Below are 26,368 nucleotides of genomic sequence, written 5' to 3'. Positions count from 1 at the left end.
GGGAAGTCCCTGCTTCTGAGCATTTTTGAACTTAGTTTTGTATAATTTGTTTCTGAACAAATTGATTATGTTGATATTCATAGAAGGGAACTCAGCTGTTGATTTTCCTGTTTTGTTTTAAATGTTATTCTGTTGTTTTTTATATTAACATCTTTATCTCTGTCTTAGATTGATTCATGACTCCTGAAAACAACAACACTGAAAACATTTATTTACTGGCAGTTTGTTTTTCTCCCTTCTCATTCCCTGAAATGGCTGTCTGCTTTTTTAAAAAAATTATTAATTATATAGTGACTTTTTCAGGTATAGGGGTTTAGTGTATTTAAAAATGTTGTTTCCTCCCTTTTAAGACATCATCACTCAAGAGATGACAACAGCTGTTCAAGAAGCAGAAGCCACTTTATCTTCAGCGATGCAAGAGCAGCAGGTTTCTACCCTCGAGGTTACCAGAGGAGATGTCGAGACTGAGGGAGGGAAAGAGTTGCCCTCTGCCACAGCTGATGCTCCTGGTGCTACTCAGCTGTCGAGAAGATGGGAGCCTCTGGCCACTGTGGTTTCAACGACACCCGTCCCTCTGTCTTTCGAAGTTACTCCCGCTGTAGAAGGTCTGTAAGGGAGAGAATTGTGCTCAGTGTTTTGAGGGTAGATCTTAGATGATAAGGAATAGAATGAGTGAGGCAGATGGCCCTTTCACCAGGGTGCACACACACACATACACATGCATACACACACAATACACACACATACATGCACACACATACACACACACAATACACACACATACACACATACACACACACACACACCTCACCTGGAAGTATATTTTTTCAGCAGGAAAGGTAGGTGAACTCTTTCTTGTTTGGAGAGGTGTGGCACAGCTAAAGGACAAGGGGTTAGTTCCCAAGTAAAATCTCCTGGTGGCTCATCTCTGAGGCCCACGAAGTCTGAGGCCCACGAAGGCTAAGCCTCCTGAGAACTCTCTCCTAGTTTGACACATCTAGCTGCTAGGTGCCAGAGGGGTGAAACCAGCAAGGACCTGGGGGTGAAACCAACAAAGACCTGGGTTTGAATCCCAGCTTTGGCCCTCACTAGCACTGTGGCTTCAAGAAAGTTTCTTAATGTCTCCAAGCCTTGGTTTGTTCCTCTTTAAATAATGCCTACCTGTCTTATGGGTTATCTTAAGGATTTTGAATAATGTATAAAAAGTACTTTCTATGTAGGAAGCCCTCAGATGCTCTGATATCTTAAGGACAGTGAAGTTTTCGAATCTGGGTGATCATCAGAATCACCTGAAAATACAAAAATTATTATTATTATTTAGTTATTAATTTTGGACTTCATGTCTCTGTCTCATCGTTGGTCTAAGTAAATCCTACTTTTATTTATTAACTGAGTTATCTTTAACAATGTAATAAGTACCTTCTAATCCTGCCTGCCTGCCTCCCCTGCAAAAAAAAACCCTTAGCATCTTGTCAGTAACCTACAGGTAACCCCATGACCCTTCCCATCTAAACCCCATTCTCCTCTGTTAACCATTAACCTGAATCTTGGGTTCATCATTTCCTTGACTTCCTTTTCTTTTAGTTTTATCGTGTCTGTATGTACTCCTGATATTATACACTTAAAACTTTTAGATTTTTTTACTTTATCAAAACAGTATTGTGCTGTGGATAGCCTTTTTGGGACTTTTTTTTTTTTTTACTTAATATTCTAAGACCTATATTTACTTACCGCAGTTCTTTTGCTTTGACTGCTTGCAATATTCCATCATGAAAATGTATCACAGTTTATTCACCCAATCTTCATCCAGTCTTTTCTAGTGATTTGCATTTGGGTCATTTCCAGGTTTGGCTATTGTGAACACGGCTGCCATGAATATTCTTTTACATATTCTCCATTGCACGTGTGTAGGAGATTCTCTTGGGTTTATACCTAGGAACTGAATTGCTGGACAATAGGGCATATGAATATTTGACTTTAGGAGGCAATGCCTAACTGCTTTCCAAAGTGGTTGCTTCCATTTATACTGCAAACAGCAATGTATGTGAGAATCTGTGGATCCATATCCTGGGAACTTTCACAGATAGTTTCTCAGGCTTCATCGCCAAGGAGGTTCTGATTCGGTATGTTGGGATATGTAGAAAGCATGAAAACTGACATTAAAAAAATTACCTCAAGAGATTCTGATGATCCACCAAGCTTGCAAAATACTACTATTCTAGAGTTTCTAGATTTGGGAATATCTGGGGCTAAATTTGGCTGCTTTAAAATTGAGCATATTGCAGACACAAATCTAAGCTTTTACTCTTTGACTTGATTTTTAAAAGTCATCCTTGGGGTATATTTAAATAAATTTTTGTTAAATTTTCTACCTTTGGTAATAGGTTATATAAAATCCCACAAAATCCATAATATTGTTAATAGAATAAACGGGAGATTAACATTTGAAAACAAAGTTCTGATTTGAGATAATATATTTTCCTGGAAGATAAAGTATTTGCCTCAGGTGGCTGGATTGGTGCAATGTGAGAAAGAAGAGCTGGTCTAAGTGCCAAACTTACTGTACATAAGATACTGGCTTCATTCGTCATTTCTTGTTTAAGTAAAAGCATATGTATATATTCCCCATACTGATCATCTTTGGGTCGTGTCTCTTGTGTTTGGCAGACCTAACGGACACAGTCACAGGGCCGAATGAGGAGTTGTTCACACCAATTGTGGGTTCTCCAGTGACGCCCCCTGGGATAATGGAGGAAGCACCTAGCACTTCCCCAGCGCTTGCTGATCCTGAGGCATCTTCCGAGAGAAGAACTGCTGCTCCATCCATTAGCTATGTTAATACAGCTGCCTCCTATGGTCTGGACCAACTCGAATCTGAAGGTATCCATGCTTTGAAGGGGATCTTTTCTGGGACAGATTCAGTGAGTCACTGAGCAACTGTTGTCTTTGAGAAAAGATCCAGGATAAGTATATTCTGTGTGTAGTGTAGATCAGGGGTCAGTAGACCATGGCCCAGCCAAATCCGGCCTGCTGTCTGTTTTTGTATGGCAAGCTAAAATTGGTCTTTACATTTTCAAACGATTGAAAAATATCAAAAGAAGAATAGTATTTCGTGACATGTAGAAGTTTTTATAAAATCCAAATTTCAGTGTTCCTAATTAACAGCCACACTTGTTCATTTGTGTATTGTCTGTGGCTCCTTTTGTGCCAGAGCAGCAGAGTTCAGTAGTTGTGACAGAGACTAACTGCCCACAGAGCCTAAAATATTTATGAGATGGCCCTTTACCGAAAAAGCTTGCTGACCCCTGCTCTACATCAGTAGTTCTCAATTACAGTTGAACATTAGAATCACCTTGGGGAGCTTTTAAAGGATCCTAATGACTGAGTCCTTCTCCCAGCGATTCTGATTCAGTTGGGATGGAATCTGGCATCAATATTTTTCAAGAGTTGCTTGAGATGATTTCAGTGTGCAGGCTGAATTGAGAAAACTGGTTTAATGGAAAACTTGAGTTTCCCCACCAGATATTCTTGGGTGGAAGTTTTAATGTGGATTGTATTTTCGTAACACTGCTCTGGTTGTTAATGCTGGGTCATTCTCCCTTAATTACGTCTCTGGGTTAGATGTTCCACTTTTTGGAGATAGAGAGTCTCCTCACCTGTTAAGGCTGAGAAATTCTTGCCAAATTTTACTTTCCAAGACGTTGGCGTTGAGCATGAAAAAAGATGCTTGGAGCACAGCTGCACATCCACAAATGAGAAGTCGGGAAATATAATGAAAGGTCGTTTAATTAATCAGCATTTTGGCAGGTGAACAGCTCCTGGCTGGATTGCAAAATGCCCAGAGATTTGTAGTGCTGTTTTTTTAAACTAAACTGGAGCACAGGTAAGCTTTTGGGCACTAAATTAGCCATGTGTTGGATGCAGTAAAGACATAGGATGTGCTGTTATTTTATATTTTGTCTACTCTGTAACAGAGAAGGTGGTTCAGCCAGGTTTGCAGCAGGCTGTATTGCAGACTTTCAGGGTAATACTGGTAGTTTTCTGGTGGAGAAATGTGACATTTTAGGAGGACTGTGAATTCCATGGAGTGCTGGTTTAAGAAATGGATCAAAGCGAGCTCAGAGGCCAGCAGCTCTTGCTCTCCACATTAAGATAAAAACTTGGAATGTAGTCTCATATTAGCTGTCTGCTCTCCTTGATGCCATCCGGAAAGACCAGGTTTCCCCAAATTAACCTGAGTTAGAGATGACAGCTTTACCCGGCAGGGCTTATTTAATCAGAGGAAAAAAATTGTGTTTGTGAATAATCCATACTTGTGAGACTCAATACTTTTCTAAATTTAGTAGATGATGGCAGTTATATTGAGATGTGTGAGAATTTTAACTTGCCTAAGATGTCCTAGAGTTTTAGTGCTTTTCTTCTACACAGCTCAATTCCAGCTTCTTTTTGAGAATATATTTTGTCAGTTTTGATCTAAGTTATGATCCTTGTTGAGGCTTATGAAAAGACATTTTTGGTTTAAAAATATTCTTTCTGCTATGTTGTTGGGCTTAAGACAAGATTTTGAATGAGCACACCTTTTCTCCTAAATACCAGGGAGTACAATTTATATTTAATTAGCATATGTTAATAATGTCACAATTAGTTTTATGCTGGTCTATCTAGTCCTCTTAAAGCAGGAGTGACTACACTTATTTAAATCGATAAATTGATAGATTCCTGGATGTATTGGAGGCCTCCATTTTCAGTGCATGTTTTTCCACTTTGTCCAGGAATATAAGTGCAGCCTGAGGCTTTGACCAGATGAAACATTTTAATTCTTCCATAGCATTGGACCCAGGGGAAGATAGTTTATTCTTACTTAGAACGAGGTTGTGTGATGTCAAGTTATCTACCTTTCAAGTTTGAATCTCTGTGTCTGATGTGTTGATAAATGTCAGTTCTCCAGTTAAGGTGTGTGTTTATTTAATTATATTATTAAGCTCCCTATATGTTATTTGAATATCTTCCTTCCCACTCAGGGGCAGGGGCACTTCTCCAGAGAATGGGGTATTTGTCTCAGTGAAATATGGGCAAGAGACCTGCCCCTTTTAGACACCACACACCCAAGGAGCAAGAACCTTTGTGGAAATTTCTGAATGTTTATTCTTTAAGGGATAGTCAATGTCCCAGATGAGCCTAAAATTTGTATCTGCGTGGTACCCTGTCTTGTTGTCTTCTCCTTCACGTCTCTACAACATAATGACTAAGGGAGTGTATTAGTTTTCTAGGGCTGCCATAACAAAGTCTCACAAACTGGGTGATTTAAAACAGCAGACATTTGTTCTCTTGCAATTTTAGAGCCTAGAAGTCTGAAATCAAGCTGTAGGCAGGGCTGCGCTCCCTGCAAAGCCTCTGGGTGAGGATCGTCCCTTGCCTCTTCCAGCTTCTGGTGCCTCAGGCGTTCCTTGGCTTGTGGCAGCATCACTGCAGTCTCTGCCTTCATCTTCACCTCTTCCCTCTTTGTGCCTCTGTGCCCAAATTTCCCTTGTCTTATGAGGACATCAGCCATTGGATTAGGACTCACCCCGATAATTACATCTGAGCTTGATTACATCTGCTGGAACTTTATTTCCAAATAAGGTCAGATTCACAAGTTCTGTGGTTTAGGACTTAAACATATTTTCTGGGGGAACACAATTCAACTCGTAATAGGAGGTCTGCTTCTGAGGAGTTTTCCAGCTGGCTCTGAAGGCAGACTTGCTCTGCATCTGGAACGCCCACTTGAGGGATGTGCATTGGTAGAGTGGGAGAAGTTTGGTGTGGTTTACATTCCTCAGGCATTGAAGAAAGCCTGCTTCTGTAAGTGCGTACTGCCTTGTGCCTATTTCAGTATGCCTTTTACCTTGTCAGCAAAAATGCAGTTTAATTTTTGAAGGGATAATGGTTTATCTGTCACCTTGCCTGATACACTTTACTTGTCTGTATTTTTTTTTTTAGGGAATAAATGCTTTGAGGATGATAAAAAATGCATTATACGTATCTCAGGCATAACTCTACTAGGGCTGTATTCATCATCTTTGAAATATAAACATGACAAAGTGTTCTAACTTTTAATTCAAAAATTGGATAATGGCAAAGTACATGTATATGTATATATGTGTATATATATACAGGTACATATATATGTACATAAACTAATTTTTGTTCTTTTAAAATTAATTTTTATTGGAGTATAGTTGATTAACAGTGTTGCATAATCTTATTTTTGGATGTGATCTTTGTTTAGGTTGATGTCCTTTTTGGTTGAATGGTAATATCTTCCTCTGCTCCAAAACAGCAACTTAAAATTTCTGATTGCTTATGAAAACTTACTTGGAGTTCTTTCATTTGGGTTAACTGTCTTTAAAATATTTTAATACTAATATCAAATGGACTAAGGCCTTCAATATTTCTTACTGAATGTAATTCTGCTTTCTGAATTTTAGAAGTCCAAATGAAGATATCTATTTACTCTAAACAAATCAGACTTATTTCTGCCTTTCCTATATTTCCACAGAAGATGGAAATTCATCTGTGCTATAAAACTGTAGCAATAATTCTGTAGGGTGGAAGGTTATGGCTTTAACAGTTCAATACTCAGAAAAAAAATCTACTGTGGGTCTCTTTGTACCAGGTACTAGGTTTCTAAGAATGTGTGAGAGGTAAGAGAACAAAAACGGAGGTGTTTCAGATCTTGTGATTAAGGTGTTGGTAATCCTTCTTCACATCCCCAGCACTTTCTCCCTTAAAGTTTGGAAGTCAATAGCCGGGCCTTCCAGCTGTGAGAGGTGGGAAACCACTTGGTGCTGATGGGACAGACTTGGGAACAGGGTGAATTTGCTTGGACTCTCTCAAGATGAGCCTGGGTTAATGTACTGCTTTTCTGCAAGAGAAGAAGAAACACCAGTGTCTTTGGTCTGGAGAATGTGAATTCTCGATCTGACTGGTCCTATTTAATGTGTTTCTATAGGCATAATAGACTGAGTGGTGGGGCTGTAAAATCCCGTGCTGTTATCCAGACAACTCCCATTTCCTCATCTGTTTCAAAGTGCCTATTTATTACAGGGTTATTGACATGCCGGGGAATTACCTTTTTTTTTTTTTTTTTTTACATACGACACGTTATATATAAACATATAGCATATTACCATTTTTAACATGTGAAGAGGTTTTTAATTCTTAGTACTCAACAGGAAAATCATGTTTAATTTTTTTAATATGTTGATTTTTAAAAAATAAGACCAAATATATCATTTGACTTCAATTTTCTCTTTTCTGACCGTTTTTTCCTTGTTTTTCGAAGACCATTTTGGATGTCCTTATATTTAGGTTTTGAAAGATTGTATTTTTGACATCTTTTCCCAGTGAGGCAGCACACATGGGGCAGAAAGCTGTCATTTTTCTGTCATTTGTTGTTTAATCTATTTCAGTGACATCAATTTTCCTCCCTTCGTGAGTGTGTGTGTGTGTGTGCACATCTGTGTGTTTAATTTCATGGATGTCTTTTCCACAGTCCTCTGAGAGCATGTCCTATATACATTTTCAGCCTCTCTTAATTTCCTCTGCTGAAAGACAGTGATATTATCTCTCCTTTTTTATCTGGAATTCTCAGTTCTGTCTCTGTTCTAGGATTCTCTCTACAATAACAGGAATTTCAATAGCATAGGGATTTCAGGAGAAAGCTGTGTTTGAAAAGTATGTCTTTGTTCAGATGACTGAGTGATATTTTTTGGCTGTGTGATCTCCTAATTGGAACTGAAAAAAAGGTGCTTAGTTTCTGTCTTTTATTGGTCAGTCAGAAATGAATTGGGAAATGCATTCTTTAAGTGGCTTTGCGGAGAAGCCGCAGAAATATTTTTCTTTAATAGTTCCATTGAGGATTCTTAAGAGCCCATGTAATTTTTATGAGAGAAGTGTTTGCTCTTCAACTGCACTTTAATTCACAAAATCAATTTTTTTTGGTCTTCCCAATATGCACTCCTTTTCAGAGAATATTTTCTTGTTATTTTCTCAATTCTCATATAATGTTTCAGCTCAGAAGGCAGCTAGAATGGATGAATGAGAAAGTGTAGTCAAAGGTCTCATCTCAAGTCCATGTTTATGAAGCCAAGTTTATGTGACTTACCTTTGGGAGCTGCTATGTGGACATAATATTAAAGATCCAGTAGAGTGTTGTAAATTTGAACTGTCCACTGTTACTTATGATACTGTAGTATGAAGTTAAGGATGTTCACTCTAATTTTTACTCTGAGTATGTTAAGAATGGATACAAGTTTTGGCCAGCTAGGTTAGTTCCTAGTGCACAACATAGGGATTTGATATTTCTATACATTTCAGAATTATCACCATGATAAGCCTAGTTACCGTACATCACCATGCAAAGGTACTACATTATTATTATTATTTTTTATAAATTTATTTATTTATTTTTGGCAGCGTTGGGTCTTCGTTGCTGTGCACAGGCTTTCTCTAGTTGTGGCGAGCGGGGGCTACTCTTCGTTACAGTGCACGGGCTTCTCATTGCGGTGGCTTCTCTTGTTGGGGAGCACGGGCTCTAGGTGTGTGGGCTTCAGTAATTGTGGCACATGGGCTCAGTAGTTGTGGCTTGCGGGCTCTAGAGCACAGGCTCAGTAGTTGTGGTGCATGGGCTTAGTCGCTCCGCGGCATGTGGGATCTTCCCAGACCAGGCATCAAACCCGTGTCCCCTGCATTGGCAGGCAGATTCTTAACCACTGTGCTGCCAGGGAAGTCCCACTACATTATTACTGAGGTAAATTATTACTTAAGAATAGTTTTTAGATGCAGCAACCAGGTGCTCAGCCTCAGGCCAAACAAATATATGATTTATAGGAAACTGTACCAGGTCTCTCTTGAGGGGATTGTTCAGAATCCTAGGCAAAATGATTGGTTCTGAGTGTTTCATCTGGGCTCATACTCCAGGACTGACAATCCCTGTGAGGAGTGGTCCAAGCAGGGCTTTCCATGTGTGGTGGTTTTTGCAGTTGTCAAAGCAAGCATGCAGCTTGCAACTGCACAATAGGATGTGGAGATTTCAAAGACATTTTAGATGTTTGCAGAAAATCAAGGCATTTTAAAAAAAATAAATTTATTCATTTTATTTATTTATTTTTGGCTGCATTGGGTCATTGTTGCTGAGCGCAGGCTTTCTCTAGTTGTGGTGAGCAGGGGCTACTCTCCCTTGCATGGGCTTCTCATTGCTGTGGCTTCTCTTGTTGTGGAGCACGGGCTGTAGGCGTGCAGGCTTCAGAAGTTGTGGCACGCGGGCTCAGTAGTTGTGGTGCACGGGCTTAGTTGCTCCGCGGCATGTGGGATATTCCGGGACCAGGGCTCGAACCCGTGTCTCCTGCATTGGCAGGAGGATTCTTAACCACTGCACCACCAAAGAAGCCCCTCAAGGCATTTTTAAAAGCATGATTTTTCAAACATGATTTTTCAATATGAGGCTAGACATAACTATCCTTTTACTGGTATAATCATTGAGAATTTTATTACATCGGAGTACAAATAATTAAAAACCTTAACAATGTATAAAATAATGTAAGAATATTACCAACTGCACTTTATCAGGCTGTGTTCATAACCATGAAATTGTTTTGGCATCAGACTACCTTTTATTATTAAAATGCATACATATCCCCAAAGGAAAAGATTAGAAGAAAAATATAATGCATCAATTTGAATGGCCTTACAAGATTTTAAAAATGTTCACACTTGGAAATACTAAATTTGTCTTGAAAGATTTACATTGATTCTACCTACATTTACCTGTGTTTCTTCTTCTTTAGCCATTCTACCTCCTTCTTCTTCTTCTTATTTTTTTAAAATAAATTTATTTGTTTATTTATTTTGGCTGTGTTGGGTCTTCGGTGCTGCGTGCGGGCTTTCTCTAGTTGTGAGTGGGGGCTACTCTTTGCTGCAGTGTGCGGGCTTCTCATCGCGGTGGCTTCTCTTGTTGCGGAGCATGGGCTCTAGGCACGCGGGCTTCAGTAGTTGCGGCACTTGGGCTCATTAGTTGTGGCTCGAGCGTTGTAGAGCACAGGCTCAGTAGTTGTGGCGCACGGGCTTAGTTGCTCCCTGGCATTTGGGGTCTTCCTGGACCAGGGATCAAACCCATGTCCCCTGCATTGGCAGGCGAATTCTTAACCACTGCGCCACTCAGGGAAGTCTCCTTCTAATTGTTTGATATCTCCAGACAAAATATTCTGTGGAAACTTCTATAAAAACAGTATAAGGAGGGACTTCCCTGGCGGCCCAGTGTTAAGACTCAGGGCTTCCACAGCAGGGGACACAGTTTGGGGAACTAAGATCCTGCATGATGCGCAGTGGGGGCCCAACATTGCTCCCTCTGGGTTTTCTCAAGGTATCTGCCTCACGTGCTCTCTGAGGAGCCCTGCTTCCTGTTAAAACTCCAGCTCAAGCATAGATGAAAACCCTCTCATTTGTTTCAACTAAAATTAGTAGAAATTTAAAAAATACTTGGCTCCAACCTAAGGGAACACAAAGCAAATGAACCAAGAAAAGAAAAGAAACATAAAATGAATTAGGCTTATGAGGTACACATTTCTCTCTGATCGTACCTTAGCTAGGGAGCTTCCAGGGCTCCCAGGCCTCGACTCATTCCATGGTCTGAGAAGGTTTTTAATATTCGGTACCCAAAGCTCTGGAACAGTTTTTCAGGCACCTTGCTAGGCTTTCTGGCTTCACAACTCTTGGCTTGTTTCCTGTTCTGAGGATAACTTATTTTCTCCTTCCCATCCCTGCCCCCATGTGGAAGAGCCAAGACAAAGATGTAAATTTCCTCTAGGGCCCACCACCAAGTAGGGAATCCCCAACTCCACTTACATATTGTCTGTCCTGCTTTCCAGGTTGAAGGACACACCTCCAATCCCTAGGCAACTGACAACCAGATAACCATCATGATTGACACCATGTACATCCCACTCTTTAGAGGAAATCCCATCTCTGTTAAAAGCCTGTCATGATTCACGTCTGGGCAATATCACATTGTTCTCACTATACAAGAAATATACCTGTATAGAGTCATTCTGTCATATTCTATAGCAAATAATACTCAGTGCTATGCTACTCTATAAACAGAGGGCTATGAAGTTAAAGTTGAAAGAGGACAGGAAGGAGAGACAGAAACCATTCAGCTCAAAGTCATCTTTCTTTCCTTTTCTTTCTTTCTTTCTCTCTTTCCTTCCTTCCTTCCTTCCTTCTTTCTTTCTCTCTTTCTTTCTCTCTTTCCTTCCTTCCTTCCTTCCTTCCTTCTTTCTTTCTGTTTTATATTGGAGTATAGTTGATTTACAATGTTGTGTTACTTTCAGGTGTACAGCAAAGTGATTCAGTTATACATATACATATATTCATTCTTTTTCAGACTCTTTTCCCATATAGGTTATTGCAGAGTACTGAGTAGAGCTCTCTGTGCTATACAGTAGGTCCGTGTTGGTTATCTATTTTATATACAGTGTGTGTAGATGTTAATCCCAAACTCCTAGTTTATCCCCCCCCCACCTTTCCCCTTTGGTAAGCATAAGTTTGTTTTCTAAGTCTATGAGTTTGTTTCTGTTTTGTAAATAAGTTCATTTGTATCATTTTTTTGTATCATTTTTAAAGATTCCGCATATAAGTGATATCATATGATATTAGTCTTTCTCTGTCTGATTTACTTCACTTAGTATGATAATCTCTAGGTCCATCCATGTTGCTGCAAATGGCATTATTTCATTCTTTTTTATGGCTGAGTGATATTCCATTGTATATATATATATCACATCTTCTTTATCCATTCATCTGTCTATGGACATTTAGGTTGCTTCCATGTCTTGGCTCTTGTAAATAGTGCTGCAGTGAACACTGAGGTGCATGTATCTTTCCGAATTATGGTTTTCTCTGGATATATGCCCAGGAGTGGGGTAACTGGATCATATAGTAGCTCTATTTTTAGTTTTTTAAGGAACCTCCATACTGTTCTTCATAGTGACTGTACCAGTTTACATTCCCACCAACAGTGTAGGAGGGTTCCCTTTTCTCACACCCTCTTCGGCGTTTATTATTTGTAGACTTTTTGATGATGGCCATTCTGACTGGTGTGAGGTGAAACCTCATTGTAGTTTGGATTTGCATTTCTCTAATAAGTAGCGACGTTGAGTATCTTTTCATGTGCTTTTTGGTCTTCTGTATATCTGTTCTTTATGAAGCTTCTCAGACCACCCAGCCTGCATTGATGAGTAGTACAGTAAAAAAATAGCTGTGGTTATGGCCTCAAATGGACATGCCTGAGTTTAAGTGTTACCTTCATCATGAATAAGCACTGTGATATTGACCAAAGTATTTAATTTCTTTAGACTTCAGTTTTTCCATCTGTGTAAAGCAGAGATATTGGTGTTCCTGTCTCCTATTATGAGGTAAAATGAGAGCTTGTGTATAGTAAATAATGCATGACATAGAGTAAATACATAATAAATATGAACTTTTAATATCATTTATCAATTAAAATTATGTATTGTGATCAAGTACTATTATGTCTTAATTGTTATAGTGAAATATTCACATCCTCTGCATGCAACCAATGGGTCAGGGGCCAGGCAGATAGTGTAAGTGAGCAAAGAGGAAGGTGCCTAAGACAGTAGGGAGTAATGTGTTTCAGTAGAGAGCACACACTCCCTCTGATCCAGACAGATTCTGTTCATATGGTTGCCAGGAGGAGAATGTGAGTTCAGTGATGCTAGATCTCAGATTTCTTCCGAGGTAAGCTGAAAATTCCCATTTTTATATGAAATATTCTGATTTTTTAAAGTGTCAGAAATCAGTTCTAGTGTTTACCTATCCTATTTCATTTTTATTAGTATCACAACCAAAATGAATCTGTCTTCCCAGCCATTGATCATCAGTTTGTGCTCTTAACTGAATTCTCCAAACCTCTTTAAGGGCAGGGTCAGAGCTTTCTGCCCTTGTGTCCCTAGTGTCTGTAGGTACCAGATGTTGGGCAAATGATGATCAGCGATGTAGTGGATGGTTTTAGGACCATTATCTTCTTTTTTTTTTTTTTTTTTTTTTTGCGGTATGCGGACCTCTCACCGTTGTGGCCTCTCCCATTGCGGAGCACAGGCTCTGGACACTCAGGCTCAGCGGCCATGGCTCACGGGCCCAGCGGCTCCGCGACATGTGGGATCTTCCCAGACCGGGGCACGAACCCGTGTCCCCTGCATTGGCAGGCAGACTCCCAACCACTGTGCCACCAGGGAAACCCAGGACCATATCTTATTTAACTGATGTGTTTTGATTTGACTCGCCCGACTTGTTACTGTTTTAAATCCAGTGCTTATTTTGGGCCTGAAGTTGAGCACTTTTTATGTGAACAAAGCAGGTTCTCCCAACTACCTTCTGCTAGAAATCTATTTCTAGTAGGAATTTGCTTAGATTTCTTGCATCCCACTGTGGGGTTGAACATTATTTCATTTCCTTCTTATTGGAATCCATACTGATACCTGTACTTAGTCAGGTAAGGCAACTCAGTAAACTTAAATTATTCTTTAAACCCACTTTGAGAAGCCAGAGTGAGAGGGAAGGAAGAACAGGTAAGGGGGGAGGAGGGAGATCCTTCTCTAGAAATGTTATTGGAGTTAATTTGTACAAAGATCATTTCCCCCTGTGGGCCACCCCTCTCCCTAGGGTGACAAAAGCATGTAGGTGGATTTTCCTTAAAAAGTTGATATTATACTCATTTGAAGTGAATACATAATATAAATTAATAAAAATTATATTGGAGTCCTATAAAGGCATTACTACTTATTTTGAGGAGGAAGATAATGAATTAAAGTTCTGTTCAGTTTATTTCTGTTCAACCACCATATATTGAGGGCTTATTTTTTGCAAAGCACAATGCTTGATCCTAGCGGGGTAGGGCACAAAGAAGAATAAGACAGGATCTCTGGTTTCAAGAAGGTAAATATACACAGGTATGATAAAACAAACACATTTCCGCTAATTAATACATAAACCTCATTTTGAATTACTTGAGTCATGTTTTAAAGGGGATATCTACTTTCATAGGTATTTTTGGCAAAATCAGTAATCAGCCTAACCAACCCATGGTTTATCTTTTGAGTGTATGTGGATTCTTAAACATAAGTTTTGCCTATGTTTGCTTAAAGCAAATATTCCTTTAAGACTACTAACTTACTGCAGACAAAGGCTTTATTCTAGATGGCTCAGAATTTATAGATACAATAATAATAAAGCTTTTATGTTTCTCTTTACAGCACCCTTGAGAAATAGAGCAATATTGCCGTAGTCTCATTTTCCAAAGGGAAATACATAAGAGTCTGTCATCTGAATCCAAAGTGAGTTGTTTAATGAACAGGAGCTAGACTTGAGAACTTATAATTATTGCTCTAGGGCTCTCTCTATTAAGATAACTCAATTTAATTTGGGGCAGGATTTATAGAAGATAATGGAGAACACCAATTATATGAGGTCAAGGCTGAAAAGGGATTATGTAATGACCAGTAAATGTGAGGTTAGTTATGTAGACTGATATTTTTAGCTTGCTAACAAGATACAGGAGATTACATTATCAAGAGCAGAATCCTCTAATTTAAAGAAAGTGATAATAAATTAAACAAAAAATTTAAACATCTATCTGAAATGTGGGTTGAATCCAAAATATCTTTCAAGGGGTGTTCGAAGTGTGCAGATTATCTTGTCTCAAGCTTTTAAATTTTCTCACGTATGTACCTTTTGAATATCGTTAAGGATAGAATGGAGGAAGTTTCTAATGATTATATTTACTATTATAGAGTTATTGGGAAGTTTGAACTTCAGTAAAATGTTTTCAAGAAATTTGTATAGATTAATATAGGAGGTTTTAAAAATATCACTGTGAGGAGATTTTGAAAAGAGAGAATTAAAGAAACAAATGTTTAAAGCAGAATATTTAATAAACAATAACATTTGAGATTTTATCTAATTTAAAAATGCACCCCAGATTACAGATGCTCTTATGAGTGTTTGAAATTTGGAATTTGAAAATGGTGTTTGAAAAGCCAATAAGCGCTCTCACTCAACCTATTGGACAAATGTAGATGATATGGATGCTTTTGGAAGGCTCATTGTTTGGATTTCAGCTTCTGATGAAGACTCTGACAGACCCAACCATAGCGAAATGCCTAGATCTTGGGTGAAACACATGCTTTAGTACATTAATGAAATTGCAAGCAGTCAGAAAAAATCTCCAAAGACTGTACTTTTTAGCTCAATCCATTCCAAAGTGAGCTGAAACCCAACAAGTGAGCTGTAAGGAGAAAGCAAATTGGAAAGGTAAAAGCACTCTAGGACAGTAGTAATATTAGGAGTCTACATTTGGACTTGTAGCAAGAAGAGGGACCCAGATTGAAATTTCCACATTAAGTCTGTATCTTTAAAAGGGGAATAAAGTAGTTCCAGGTTTATATCACAACCTGACTCCCTACAAAAGCAGATGTAAATGCTCTCTGGAAAAGAGCATGCCCAATTGAGATGCATAGTTTACCCACAGATTAAAATCAGGCAAATATGGTCTCATAATAAAAGGTCAATAAACTAACAAGGAAACAAACAGCCGTGATTGAGAGTCAGCAGAAAAGTCAAACGGTTGATTGGCATACTCCTTATCCAGGACCTTAGATACTAAAATGATCAGAGTAGAATATAAAATAACCATGGCATAAAAGGTTGAAGGAAAGAAAAGATGAAATCACAAAAATGAGCAAGTAATAAGAAACTAACAAAAATGACCCAGCAGATTTTTTAAAAGAACCAAATAGGGCTTCCCTGGGGTCGCAGTGGTTAAGAATCTGCCTGCCAATGCAGGGCACATGGGTTTGAGCCCTGGTCCGGGAAGATCCCACATGCCGCGGAACAACTAAGCCCATGCGCCACAACTACTGAAGCCCGCGCATCTAGAGCCCGTGCTCCGCAACGAGAGAAGCCACAGCAACGAGAAGCCCGCGCACCGCAACGAAGAGTAGCCCCCTCTCACCACAACTAGAGAAAGCCTGTGGGCAGCAACGAAGACCCAATGCAGCCAAAAATGAAAAAAAAAAAAAAGGGACCAAATAAAGCATTTAGAAATAAAGATAGAATTGTTGGGGAAAAACCTTTGATAATTAAATGGTTAAATATGCAATAAGAGAGAGTTAGTGAACAGGAAGATCAGTTTGAAGACATTATAGAGAGTGTAGCACCAAGAGACAGCAAGTGAGACAACAAGAAGGAAAAGAATAGAAAAAGTGGGAACGAATAAAGGAACAAATTCATATATATCAATAATGACAGTAAATACAAGGGAACCAAATATGGTGTTAGCTGTGGGATTTTTATAGATGTCATCTTTCAGGTTGAGAAAGTTTCTGCCTTTTTCTAGTTCGCTGAAACTTTTTCATTTTGTTTTGTTTTTTGGCCATTAATGGATATTGGATTTTGTCAAATGGTTTTTCCGAATCTGTGTTTCGGAATTGAGATGATGATACGGTTTTTCTGTTAATATGGTGAATTATACTAATTGATTTTTTTTTATTGTTGGCATATAGTTGCTTTATACTATACTGATTGATTTTTGAATGCTAAGACAACTTTGTAGTTTGGGGATAAGCCCAACTGTATCATCTTTTTTATGTGTTGGTTTCAGTTTGCTAAAATTTTCAAACAAAATAAAATTTAATACAAAATGCACTAATGGACATATAAAAATAGTGTACCAAACTATTAGAGAATACACGTTATCTTAAAGCACACATGAAATATTTACAAAGACTGACCATATGCTAGTCCACAAAGCAATCTTGACAGATTTCAGAGAACTGGTACCATGCAGGCCAGTTCCCTGATGTTTGTTCAATTTAGTTAGACATTTAAAATAAAAAGATAAATTGTCCTGTACCTTTGAAAATTAAAAAAACACACTTCTAAATAACTTATGCATCAAAGAAAAATTATAGTATAAAATAAGAATAATTAAAACAGAATCATAGTGAAATATTATATCAAAACTTGTAAGATGAAGGTTAAATGAATATTTAAAAGGAAATATTTAGCCTTTAAAGCTTCTATTAGAAAAGAAGAAAGTTTGAAAATTAATGACCCAAGCAGCCTCCACCTTAAGCTGTAAAAACAGAAGAACCCCAAAGAAAATAGAAAGAATGAAGGAATAAAGACAAGATTTCATTATTCCAATTTTCCGTTTCGTTAATCCTTGACAGTTTGACTAACTTTTTGTAAAATTTGTATGGAAGAACAAAAGCCCAAGGAGTAATTGCCAGTGCACTGCTGAAGAAGAGGAATAAATTGGAGGAGGGGGGCACTTGCCCTACCAGATATTAAGACTTATAAAGCTCTTATTATATCTTTATATATTCAGACAATGTGGTCATGGCCAGGGATAATTAAAATAACTAGTGGAACAGAATAGAGAGCATTGAAACAGACACACTCCTGTAGGTGTTCTTGATGTAGGATAGAGGTGGCACTACAGAGTTGTGGGGAAAGCATTTTTTTTTTTTCCCAATAAAAGTTTGGGACAATTGGTTGTCCGTTTGGAAAAAAATTAAATCAGATTGAATGTACCCTGATACACAAAACCCAATTCCATATGGTTTAAAAACAGATGTAAAAGATGAAACAAAAATCTGAGAAAAATTATAGAATATCTTTCTGAACTAAGGATACAGAAGGATTTTTAAAATCCTGACACAAAAATTGCTTACCACAAAGGAAAATATTGATAAATTCAGCTATATTAAAACTGAAAACTTTTCTAAAAATATACTAGAAAGGCAGTGAATGTACAACTTCTAAAATTAGGGAAGGTATTTGTAATACATATCACTGATGAAGGATTGTGTCCAGAATAGAAAGAACTCCAAAAAATCAATAGGAAATAACAGACAACTTAAAAGAAAAAGGAGCAAACATGTGAATAGGCATTTCACAGAGATACACAAACTTATGATAAGATATACAACCCCATAAATAATTAGGGAAATGCAAATTACCTCTACAGTGACCCATCATTTTATACACACTAGATTGAAAAGAAAAAGTTTGACAATAGCAAAGGTTGGTGAGGATGTAGAGCTAGGAAATATATCTAGACATCATTTAGCATGTTAAACACCTCTATTCCTTTTGACCAAGCGAGTCCACTTTTAGGAATATGCCTTAGAGAAACCAGTGAATAGATCCACTAGAGATCATATATGAATGTTCATAACAGTACTATGCATAACAGCAAAAAAATTGACGACAACTAAATAACCCAAAAGTTTATTCACATGAAGCTAAATAAATGAATTGTGACATGCTTGCAAAATGGAATACCATAAATTGGTGAAATTAACAAACCAGTGTTTTGTTAGATGTGTGAAACATAAAGTCATAATTTTGAGTGGAAAAAAAGTCCCAGAATATAACATTCAGTAATTCTTTCCCCATTACACGCTTCTAATTGAAGTATAGTTGATTTACAGTGTTTCAGCTGTACAGCAAAGTGGTTCATCATTCAGTAATTTTTTATGGCGTTCAGGGGAAGTAGGTGGTTAAGATGATAGAGGAATATGCAAATAGATGCCACAGTAGTAATATTCCAGTTCTTTAGCTGAATGGTGAGTTCTCTGGAGGTGATTTCATTATTATGCTTAATAACAGAAATATTATATACATATTCTCTTGTATATATCTAATATTACATGATATAAATGTAGAAGCACTTAGTTGGCAGAAATATTTAAGATTTAAGAAATGTAATGAAATTTAACATTGTGAGCTGCTGAATTTTGTGTTCATTATTTCAGTAGTTTCTGGGGTTTCTCAATCCCTTTCAATCTCAGGGAGCCATCTGCTGGAGAATTGCTTCATCTCCTCAAAACAAGTTTAATTTTTTTTTCTCTGGCCTTTAAGTTTTGCATCCCATTTGAAGTCAAAGTTAAAAATAAATCTTGAAAATTAAGGCAGTACCATCCCTAGTACTTCAGTTGCTCTTTATGTGTGGAAAGCATTTTGCTACAGTGGCTCTTGATTATATTGTATAGGGGTTCCCAGGAAAACACTTGCCAACAAGTGTTTCTTCTTTTAAAAGTCTGCCACTTGGATGTGTCACAGCCATTCCATTTACAGGGGAAATGGGAGAAAGACTCATGCTTAGCCTCTTCCCAGAGAATTCACCCTGTTTCTTTTCATGGTATCCTTCCTCTTCTTCACGTGTCCTAATTTGTGTACCTTAGATTTAATTTTAAACTTTGTAAAGGAAAGAAAAAGAGAGGTTTGACCCTGAAACCTAATGAATAAATAGGCAAAAGACAAGGATTCAAATTAATCATTGCTATTCTAAAGAGACAGAAAGTAAAGGCAGGAGCCTATTCTTCCTATAAGTCAAGGATAGAGAGGTCATGTTGGGGAACAAGTGTTACAGGTGGGGTCCTTCCTACTCCTATTGTTGGGATGACATATTCTCAACCAAGGGTTCCCCTTGGACTCATTAGCAATACTCTGGGAATGCTAGCTATGTCTCTATCTTCTGGAAATCTTAAAATGTCTAAACTGATAAAAATGGATTGAGAGAAACTGAGCATCTTTGGTGGGAACTGCCTATTAAATGGTAACTGGACTTTGTAGCAGAACCAGGTTACTCGGGCCCAGACCACAGGGCAAACTTTCTCCCATATCGTCTATTGATTTTGTTGGGAAGATCATGGCCCTGGTCCCGAACAAAATGAAAACTCTTGGTTTTGGTAACCTTAGGCAGAAATGTTTGCAGTAAATAAAGAAAACAGGCCTGACCTAGAGAGTCAAAATTTGGGGTTTAACAAACCCATTTGAGGCTCTGCTGTGATATTTGAGCACCCGAGGCAGTTATATCACCAGCGAAGTAGGCTGTAAGTAATACAGAGCTTATAAAACTTGCTCTCCTTAGCCAACTGTGTACATTTGGAGAATAGGCCTGCAAAGCATTTGACTTCCTCAGAAGAAAAGCCCCATATAAGTACAAGGTACTGTTATGGGTTATGAAACAGCTGCGAAGAGATTCTGTCAGAGAGTGGCCAGACACATGAAATTGGCTTAGAGATGGTACTGTCTAGACATATTTTTATTTTCTTCCTGCCGCTTGCAACAGGCCATTTCTCTGTTTGAGCTGTTGCCACACTACTTAATATGATCAAGCATCTCTTGGCCATGTGGCACGTAACCTGGCATCTCTATTTAATGTTTTACAGTTTTAATTTTAACTTTCAGTTCACCTCAAGCCCATCTATCAGAAATCAAACCATGTTCCAGACCCTGTTGCAGGCTGAGCTGCCTAATGTCCAAACACCTGTGTAGGCGCTTTGGCTGACACCTAAGTCGGTTTTCTCACTATTGTTAGGTGTCAGAATTCTTGACATTGGACATGCTAGCCAGTGACTTGATCTTGGTAAGAGTACTATGGAAAAATCCATTAGCTCCACGGCAAGTAGCTTTAGTCATTGCCTGACTGTGCATCCTGAATTCAGTGGGATGCCTTGAGCAGATGCTGGTTCAGCACGAGTGACCAGGGAATTTTATGTAACCCGTGTCAGGTGTTTGGGAGTGAGAGCAGTGCGAAGTGGTTGGAGGATTTTGCCTCTCACGGGAGATGGTTACTCGGAAACCATCATGACTGCCCCTTTGATTGCTGTTAGCATCAGCGTTGTTGTTTGGTTTTATGAAGTAATCGGTGTCCAGTCAACCTGGGAAAAAGAAGCATCAGTTACGAGGATGCACCTTCCATGCCAGGGGACATGACTATAAGAAACTTCTTAGGCTGAACTCTGAACCTTCCCTTCCTGGGTTGCAGTGTTCTTTAGGGATTCTCAGGACAAATATAACTTCAGTCTCTGATCACTGTCACCAGATGTTGATATATGAGGTGTATCTGTTATAAATGGTAAACCAAGAGCATTTTTAAAGGTTCATTTTTTCTTTTTCCGTGCTATCTTTGTATGGAATAATTGTGCGTGTGTGTTTTATGTTGATCCACATGCTTATTTGGGATTCAGATAAATGAAAATAAAATTTGGGTTTATCTTAACCCCAAATTACAAAATTCAGAAAGCATTACCCTATAGCCTTTAACATATAACCTGGTAGTGTTATTTGAATGAGTTCTTCGTTTAGTTTCAGGTCTTTGAGTCGGGGATCCTGTTATTGTTTTTGGCACAGTTTTATTTGCTGAATGATTATTTCATGTGATTGTTCAGAGGTGTTCATAACATTATTATTTCTCTTAGATGCAACTGTGGAAAGACTGGCTAAATACAGATGGCTTTCTCTTTAGTTTTTATTAGTGGAAGAAGCATGCATACAACTCTAGGTTGTTTTGTACCTGTCCATTTGATATGTTGCCTTTGTGCTTGTCACAAGATTACTCAGCGGAATGTGTTACTAATTGCTTATTAAATGCTATTCTGTGTTTCCTTAGATCCAGTTGTTAAAAACCTGGATCTAGCTCACTGACTGTGCATTCCTCCATCAATCCATTCATTCAACAAATACTGAGTGCTGCAGACTGCCAGGCACTGGGTTAGTCACTGGTGATACAGCAGAGGACAAGATTGTCCTTCCTTTATCCAATAGTTTTTCACCTTTCTGGGCCAAGCTGCTGTAAAATACGTTGTTTTGCTAATATTAGAAAGGTTATCATACCTGTTTTTGTTACTGATCTGTAATAGTAGTCAACATTCCACTGGAAATTGCAGCAGGGTACAGGTGCCATTCTACTAAAGATGTTTAACAGCTACAAAATGGTTGTAGCCTCCTAAAAAAATAAGAAAATTCCCTGGCAGAAAAAGATAATGAGGGAATAAAGCTAGACTAAAGGAGAACTCTCACTCCTGTAAGGCTTGTCTCCCTCCTATTTTCTCTGCACAGTTTCTGAAACTTCCTTTTTCTATAGCTGTCTCCCCAGGCTTGCTCAGGTATTAAAAGTGACAACTAGTAAACCTTATACAGTTCTTTGTGTTGAAGGTCAGTGTTGCTGGGACAAGGAGAAGACTTTCGTCTTTCACCCCACACGTCAGACAGGGTCCTTCCTTTCCCTTTCTCAATATACAATTGAATAATTGTATATTACTCAATCATGTGTTTCTGGAGAGAGTATTCCTCAGTTTTATTGTCTGACTTGGAGTTAGACATCTCATATCGGGCATTTCAGGGCAGGGAGGAGAAGGAAGGCTTTACCATGGGGGATGAGTGTGGGAGAAACTGTGAGACATGAGACACGTTGACCTGAGCAAGGTCCTCCAAATCCCATTGTGAAGGCAGCAAACATTTTGTTTGCGTAGACTTGCATAGATGCTGCCTTCTCCTCAGGATGCAAAAGGATGGAGGAAGATGAATTTTGAGGTCCCTTTCATTATTTTTATAGCTCTGTATTCCTCCCCTCAGCTTTACTGAGGTATAACTGACAAATTAAATTGTAAGATATTTAACGTGTACGCTGGTGAGTTGATATACACATACATTGTGAAAGGATTTCCACCATCAGATTAACACATTCATCATCTCACATATTTACCTTTTTTATTTTTGGTGAGAACATTTAAGTTCTATTCTCACAGCAAATTTCAATTGTACAATATGGTGTTTTCAGCTGTAGTCACCATGTTATACATTAGATCCTCAAACTTTATTCATCTTATAACTGAAAGTTTGTATCCTTTTGCCAACTTCTCCCTATTTCCACCTGTAACGGCAGACCCTGGCAATCACTTTTCTATTCTTTGTTTCTGTGAGTTAGACTTTTTTTTTTGATTCCACATATAAGTGATACCATGTAGTATTTGTCTTTCTCTGTCTGATTTATTTCACTTAGCATAATGCCCTCCAGGTTCATCCATGTTGCAAATGACAGGATTTCTTTTTTTTTAAAGGCTGAATAATATTCCATTTATGTTATAATATACTTATATTACACCTATTTATGGGTAAAATATAAATTATATAATATGAATAATACATATAAATATTTATAAGTATATACCACACCTTTATCCATTCATCCATTGATGGCCACTTAGGTTGTTTCCATACCTTGGCTATTGTGAATGCTGCTGCTGTGAATGTGGGGCTGCAGATGTTCCTTCAGGGCAATGATTTCATTTCCTTTAGATATATACTCAGAAGTGGGATTGCTGGATCATGTAGTTAGCTCTATATTTTAAAGAGGAGGAACTAACTGAACACATTGAGGACCAAATAGAAGTTGTCCTTGGTGGTTGGTGGTGGTCAGAGCAAGGGTCCCCAACCCCAGGTCCGTGGCCTGTTAGGAACCGGGCTGCAGAGCAGGAGGTGAGCAGCGGGCAAGCAAGCCAAACTTCATCTGCCACTCCCCATTGCTCCCCATCGCTCCCCATCGCTCGCATTACTGCCTGAACCATCCCCCCTCAACCCCTGCGGTCTGTGGAAATATTGTCTTCCACGAAAGCGGTCCCTGGTGCCAAAAAGGTTGGGGACCACTGGGTCAGAGGACAATGGTTCAATGATGAGAGCTGGAAATCCATGGCTCAGAGCTCTGGCTTCGCCTTTGAGGTTCTTAGGGGATCAGTATCATATTGTCACAATTATTCCATCTAGTACAACCCTCTTAGGTTTGTGGAGAGGAAGCATAACTAAAAGTGATTTTATAACATTTTAAAAATAATAGTGTTCTTTTTAGCCTATGGCACATTTCTGTCTGTAGGAGGAAGGTCAGCAAAATTGTCAAATAGTCTTGATGATCCCTGATAGTTTTCTCCATAATCTGACCCTGTTACTTTTTCTCTATCCAGCATCCTTCTCAACTTCTCTTTAGCTAGAGTCCCTGGTCCATCTTTTTTACCCGCCCCCCAGCTTTATGGAGATTTTATTGACATATAACATATGTAAGTTTAAGGTGATGATTTGATACATACACATACACACGATAATCATTTTGATATATATATATATATATATATATATACACTGCACTTTGCTATATATATATATATATATATATATATATATATTGCAAAATGTTTACCACGGTAAGGTTAGTTAACAGTTCCATCCCCTCACATAATTACCATTTTTTTTTGGTATGGTGATAACATTTAAGATCTCCTGTCTTAATAACTTTCAAGTATATGATACTGTGTTGTTAATCATAGTCACCATGCTGTACATTAGATGCCCAGACACAATCAACTGCTTTTTCCTCCCCCCCTCCCCGGTTGAGCTCTCCTAGCAAAACTTGGCCCTGGTTAAATGTCTCTGCCTACTCTACCCCTCCACCCATTCCTGCATCCAAGCAGCTGAATGTGGCTGAAGAAAAACCACAATCATCTTAACACGCCTTACTTTAAATTTATGACATCACATCTCATGTGGACTCATAGGGTTGCCTGGCAGCGCTACCTCATTTTCCTCAAGAATTCACTCACACATCCTTCAAGATGACTATTTCACACTTTTTCCTGTTGCCTCAAACCACCACCATTTCTCTTCTCCTTTCCAGTTTTTTATTTGACTAAGAAAAGAAATATAACTTTCACGTATTCCCACCACCAAATCTACCCGCCTGCCGGCACGTGCCTGCTACGGCAGAGGATGTAGTTGAGCAGGCCATGCACCGGGCCCCCTCCCCTCTCTGTAATAGCAAAGAAGCCAACCTTATATGGTGGCCACTACGTGCCAGGCTTAGTTCTAAGTACCTGATATATTAACTAATGTAATCCTTACAACAGCCCTGTGAGGTAGGACTCATACCAGTCTTACAGTGAGAAAGCTGAGGCGCACCAGAATTCAGTAACTTGTCCAAAATCACGCAGCCATAATAAGTTTGTTTGGCTCCAGGGTCCATGTGTGTAACCTCTCCATTATACCTCATCTCTTGGGACATTCCTCCAGCCACTCTCCCCTCTCTCCTGCGTCATCAGTTTCCCCCTCTCTACCAGATCTTACTCATCAATTACAAGCAAATTCTAGTAGCTCCTATTTGAAGAACCTACCCTTGACCCCATATCTCCTTCCAGCTACCCCCTAATGTCCCTGTTCTCTTTTTCAAATTTCTCGTGTTTTCTCTATTTGCTGTGTCTACTTCCATTTTCCTAATTTTCTTTGGAAGCACTTCAGTCTGACTTTTGTCCCTACCATTCCAGGGAAACAAGTTTTGTCAAGGTCACTAATGACTTCCCAGATGTCAAAGCCAGAGTCTCAGTTTGCTACTCAGTCCTTCAGTCTTAGTTTTTCTCCCACCTGTGGTCCTTTTTCTGTCTCCTTTGCTGGATCTCCCTCTGCTGGCCAACCTCTAAATGTTCGATTGTCCAGGGCTTGGGCTGGACCACTTCGCTTTCATCCACTCTCATTCTCTTGGTGATCTCAGCCAGTCTCAAGGCTTTAAATATAATTTATAAGTCGATGATTCCTAGGTTTTTATTTCTAGCTTTGACCTTCCTTAGACTTCCAACATTTCCATTTGTATGTCATAGGCACAAGCCACCACACAATTAATATATCTCAAATAAAATTCTTGATTTTGCTCTTTATTCTTTAGTTCCCATTTTCAGTAAAGTGGGGTCTTCCTCCCACATCGCACGTTGTAATTATCAGCAAGGCTCTACCTTCAAATTACATCCCAGATTTGACCACTGCTCTCCCTTTCCCCTGGGTTTTGAAATAGCCTCCTATTGGGTCTCCCTGCTTTGTCTCTTGCTCTGATATAGCCTATACTCTGCCCTGCAGCAGAGTCATTCTTTGTAAATATATGTTAGATGTGGCCCCTGCCTACCCCTTCCCCCTCATTTGCTGTATTCTCTCTGTCCCTCCTGCCCCCCCAGCCCAGTCTTCTTTGCCATTCTTAGAACACAGCAAGCAGACATCTGCCTCAAGGTTTTGGTCTTGCTGTTCCCTCTGTTCTCCTCTGCTTGGAATCTTTAATGACCTAAATGAAACAAGAGAATTCATTATTTTGGTATGATCTCTGTTCAAACTTTACCTTATCAGAAAAACTTTCCTTGATCTCTCCATCTATAATAGTAGTACCAGGCATTTTCTATCTTCTTGCTGGTTTTAATCAGAGTGTAATGTATTGTATATCTATTTGTATGTCTCTTTGTTTGCTGTACATCTCCTGAGGGACATATCAGCTCCATGAAGGCAGAGACATCATTGCTCTATCCCTAGTGCCTGGAACTAGGTGTTTGATAAATATTTGTTGAATTTTGGGAACAGTGACAGGTATTAAGGCCCACAAAGTTAAAGGATATATAAGAATGAGAAAGATTAGAGGTAATATTTTTTTAAGTTAAGAAAA

The 26,368-nt window shown here is 38.8% G+C and overlaps 1 protein-coding gene across 1 annotated transcript in view; it reads left to right on the top strand.

Moving 5' to 3' along the window:
- Nucleotides 1–26,368, top strand: part of ARMH4 (armadillo like helical domain containing 4) — a gene marked incomplete at its 3' end in the record, with an annotated part of 121,177 nt that overhangs the window by 9,675 nt on the left and 85,134 nt on the right. The window contains exons 2-3 of the mRNA XM_079701239.1: nt 351–605; nt 2,668–2,880. Coding sequence (XP_079557365.1) covers nt 351–605; nt 2,668–2,880 — 468 coding nt within the window. The remainder of the gene's footprint in view (nt 1–350; nt 606–2,667; nt 2,881–26,368) is intronic.

This window comes from Hyperoodon ampullatus (genome assembly GCF_949752795.1).
Source record: "Hyperoodon ampullatus genome assembly, chromosome: 3".
Classification (NCBI taxonomy): domain Eukaryota; kingdom Metazoa; phylum Chordata; class Mammalia; order Artiodactyla; family Ziphiidae; genus Hyperoodon; species Hyperoodon ampullatus.
This window is presented reverse-complemented; position numbering and strand designations above follow the sequence as displayed.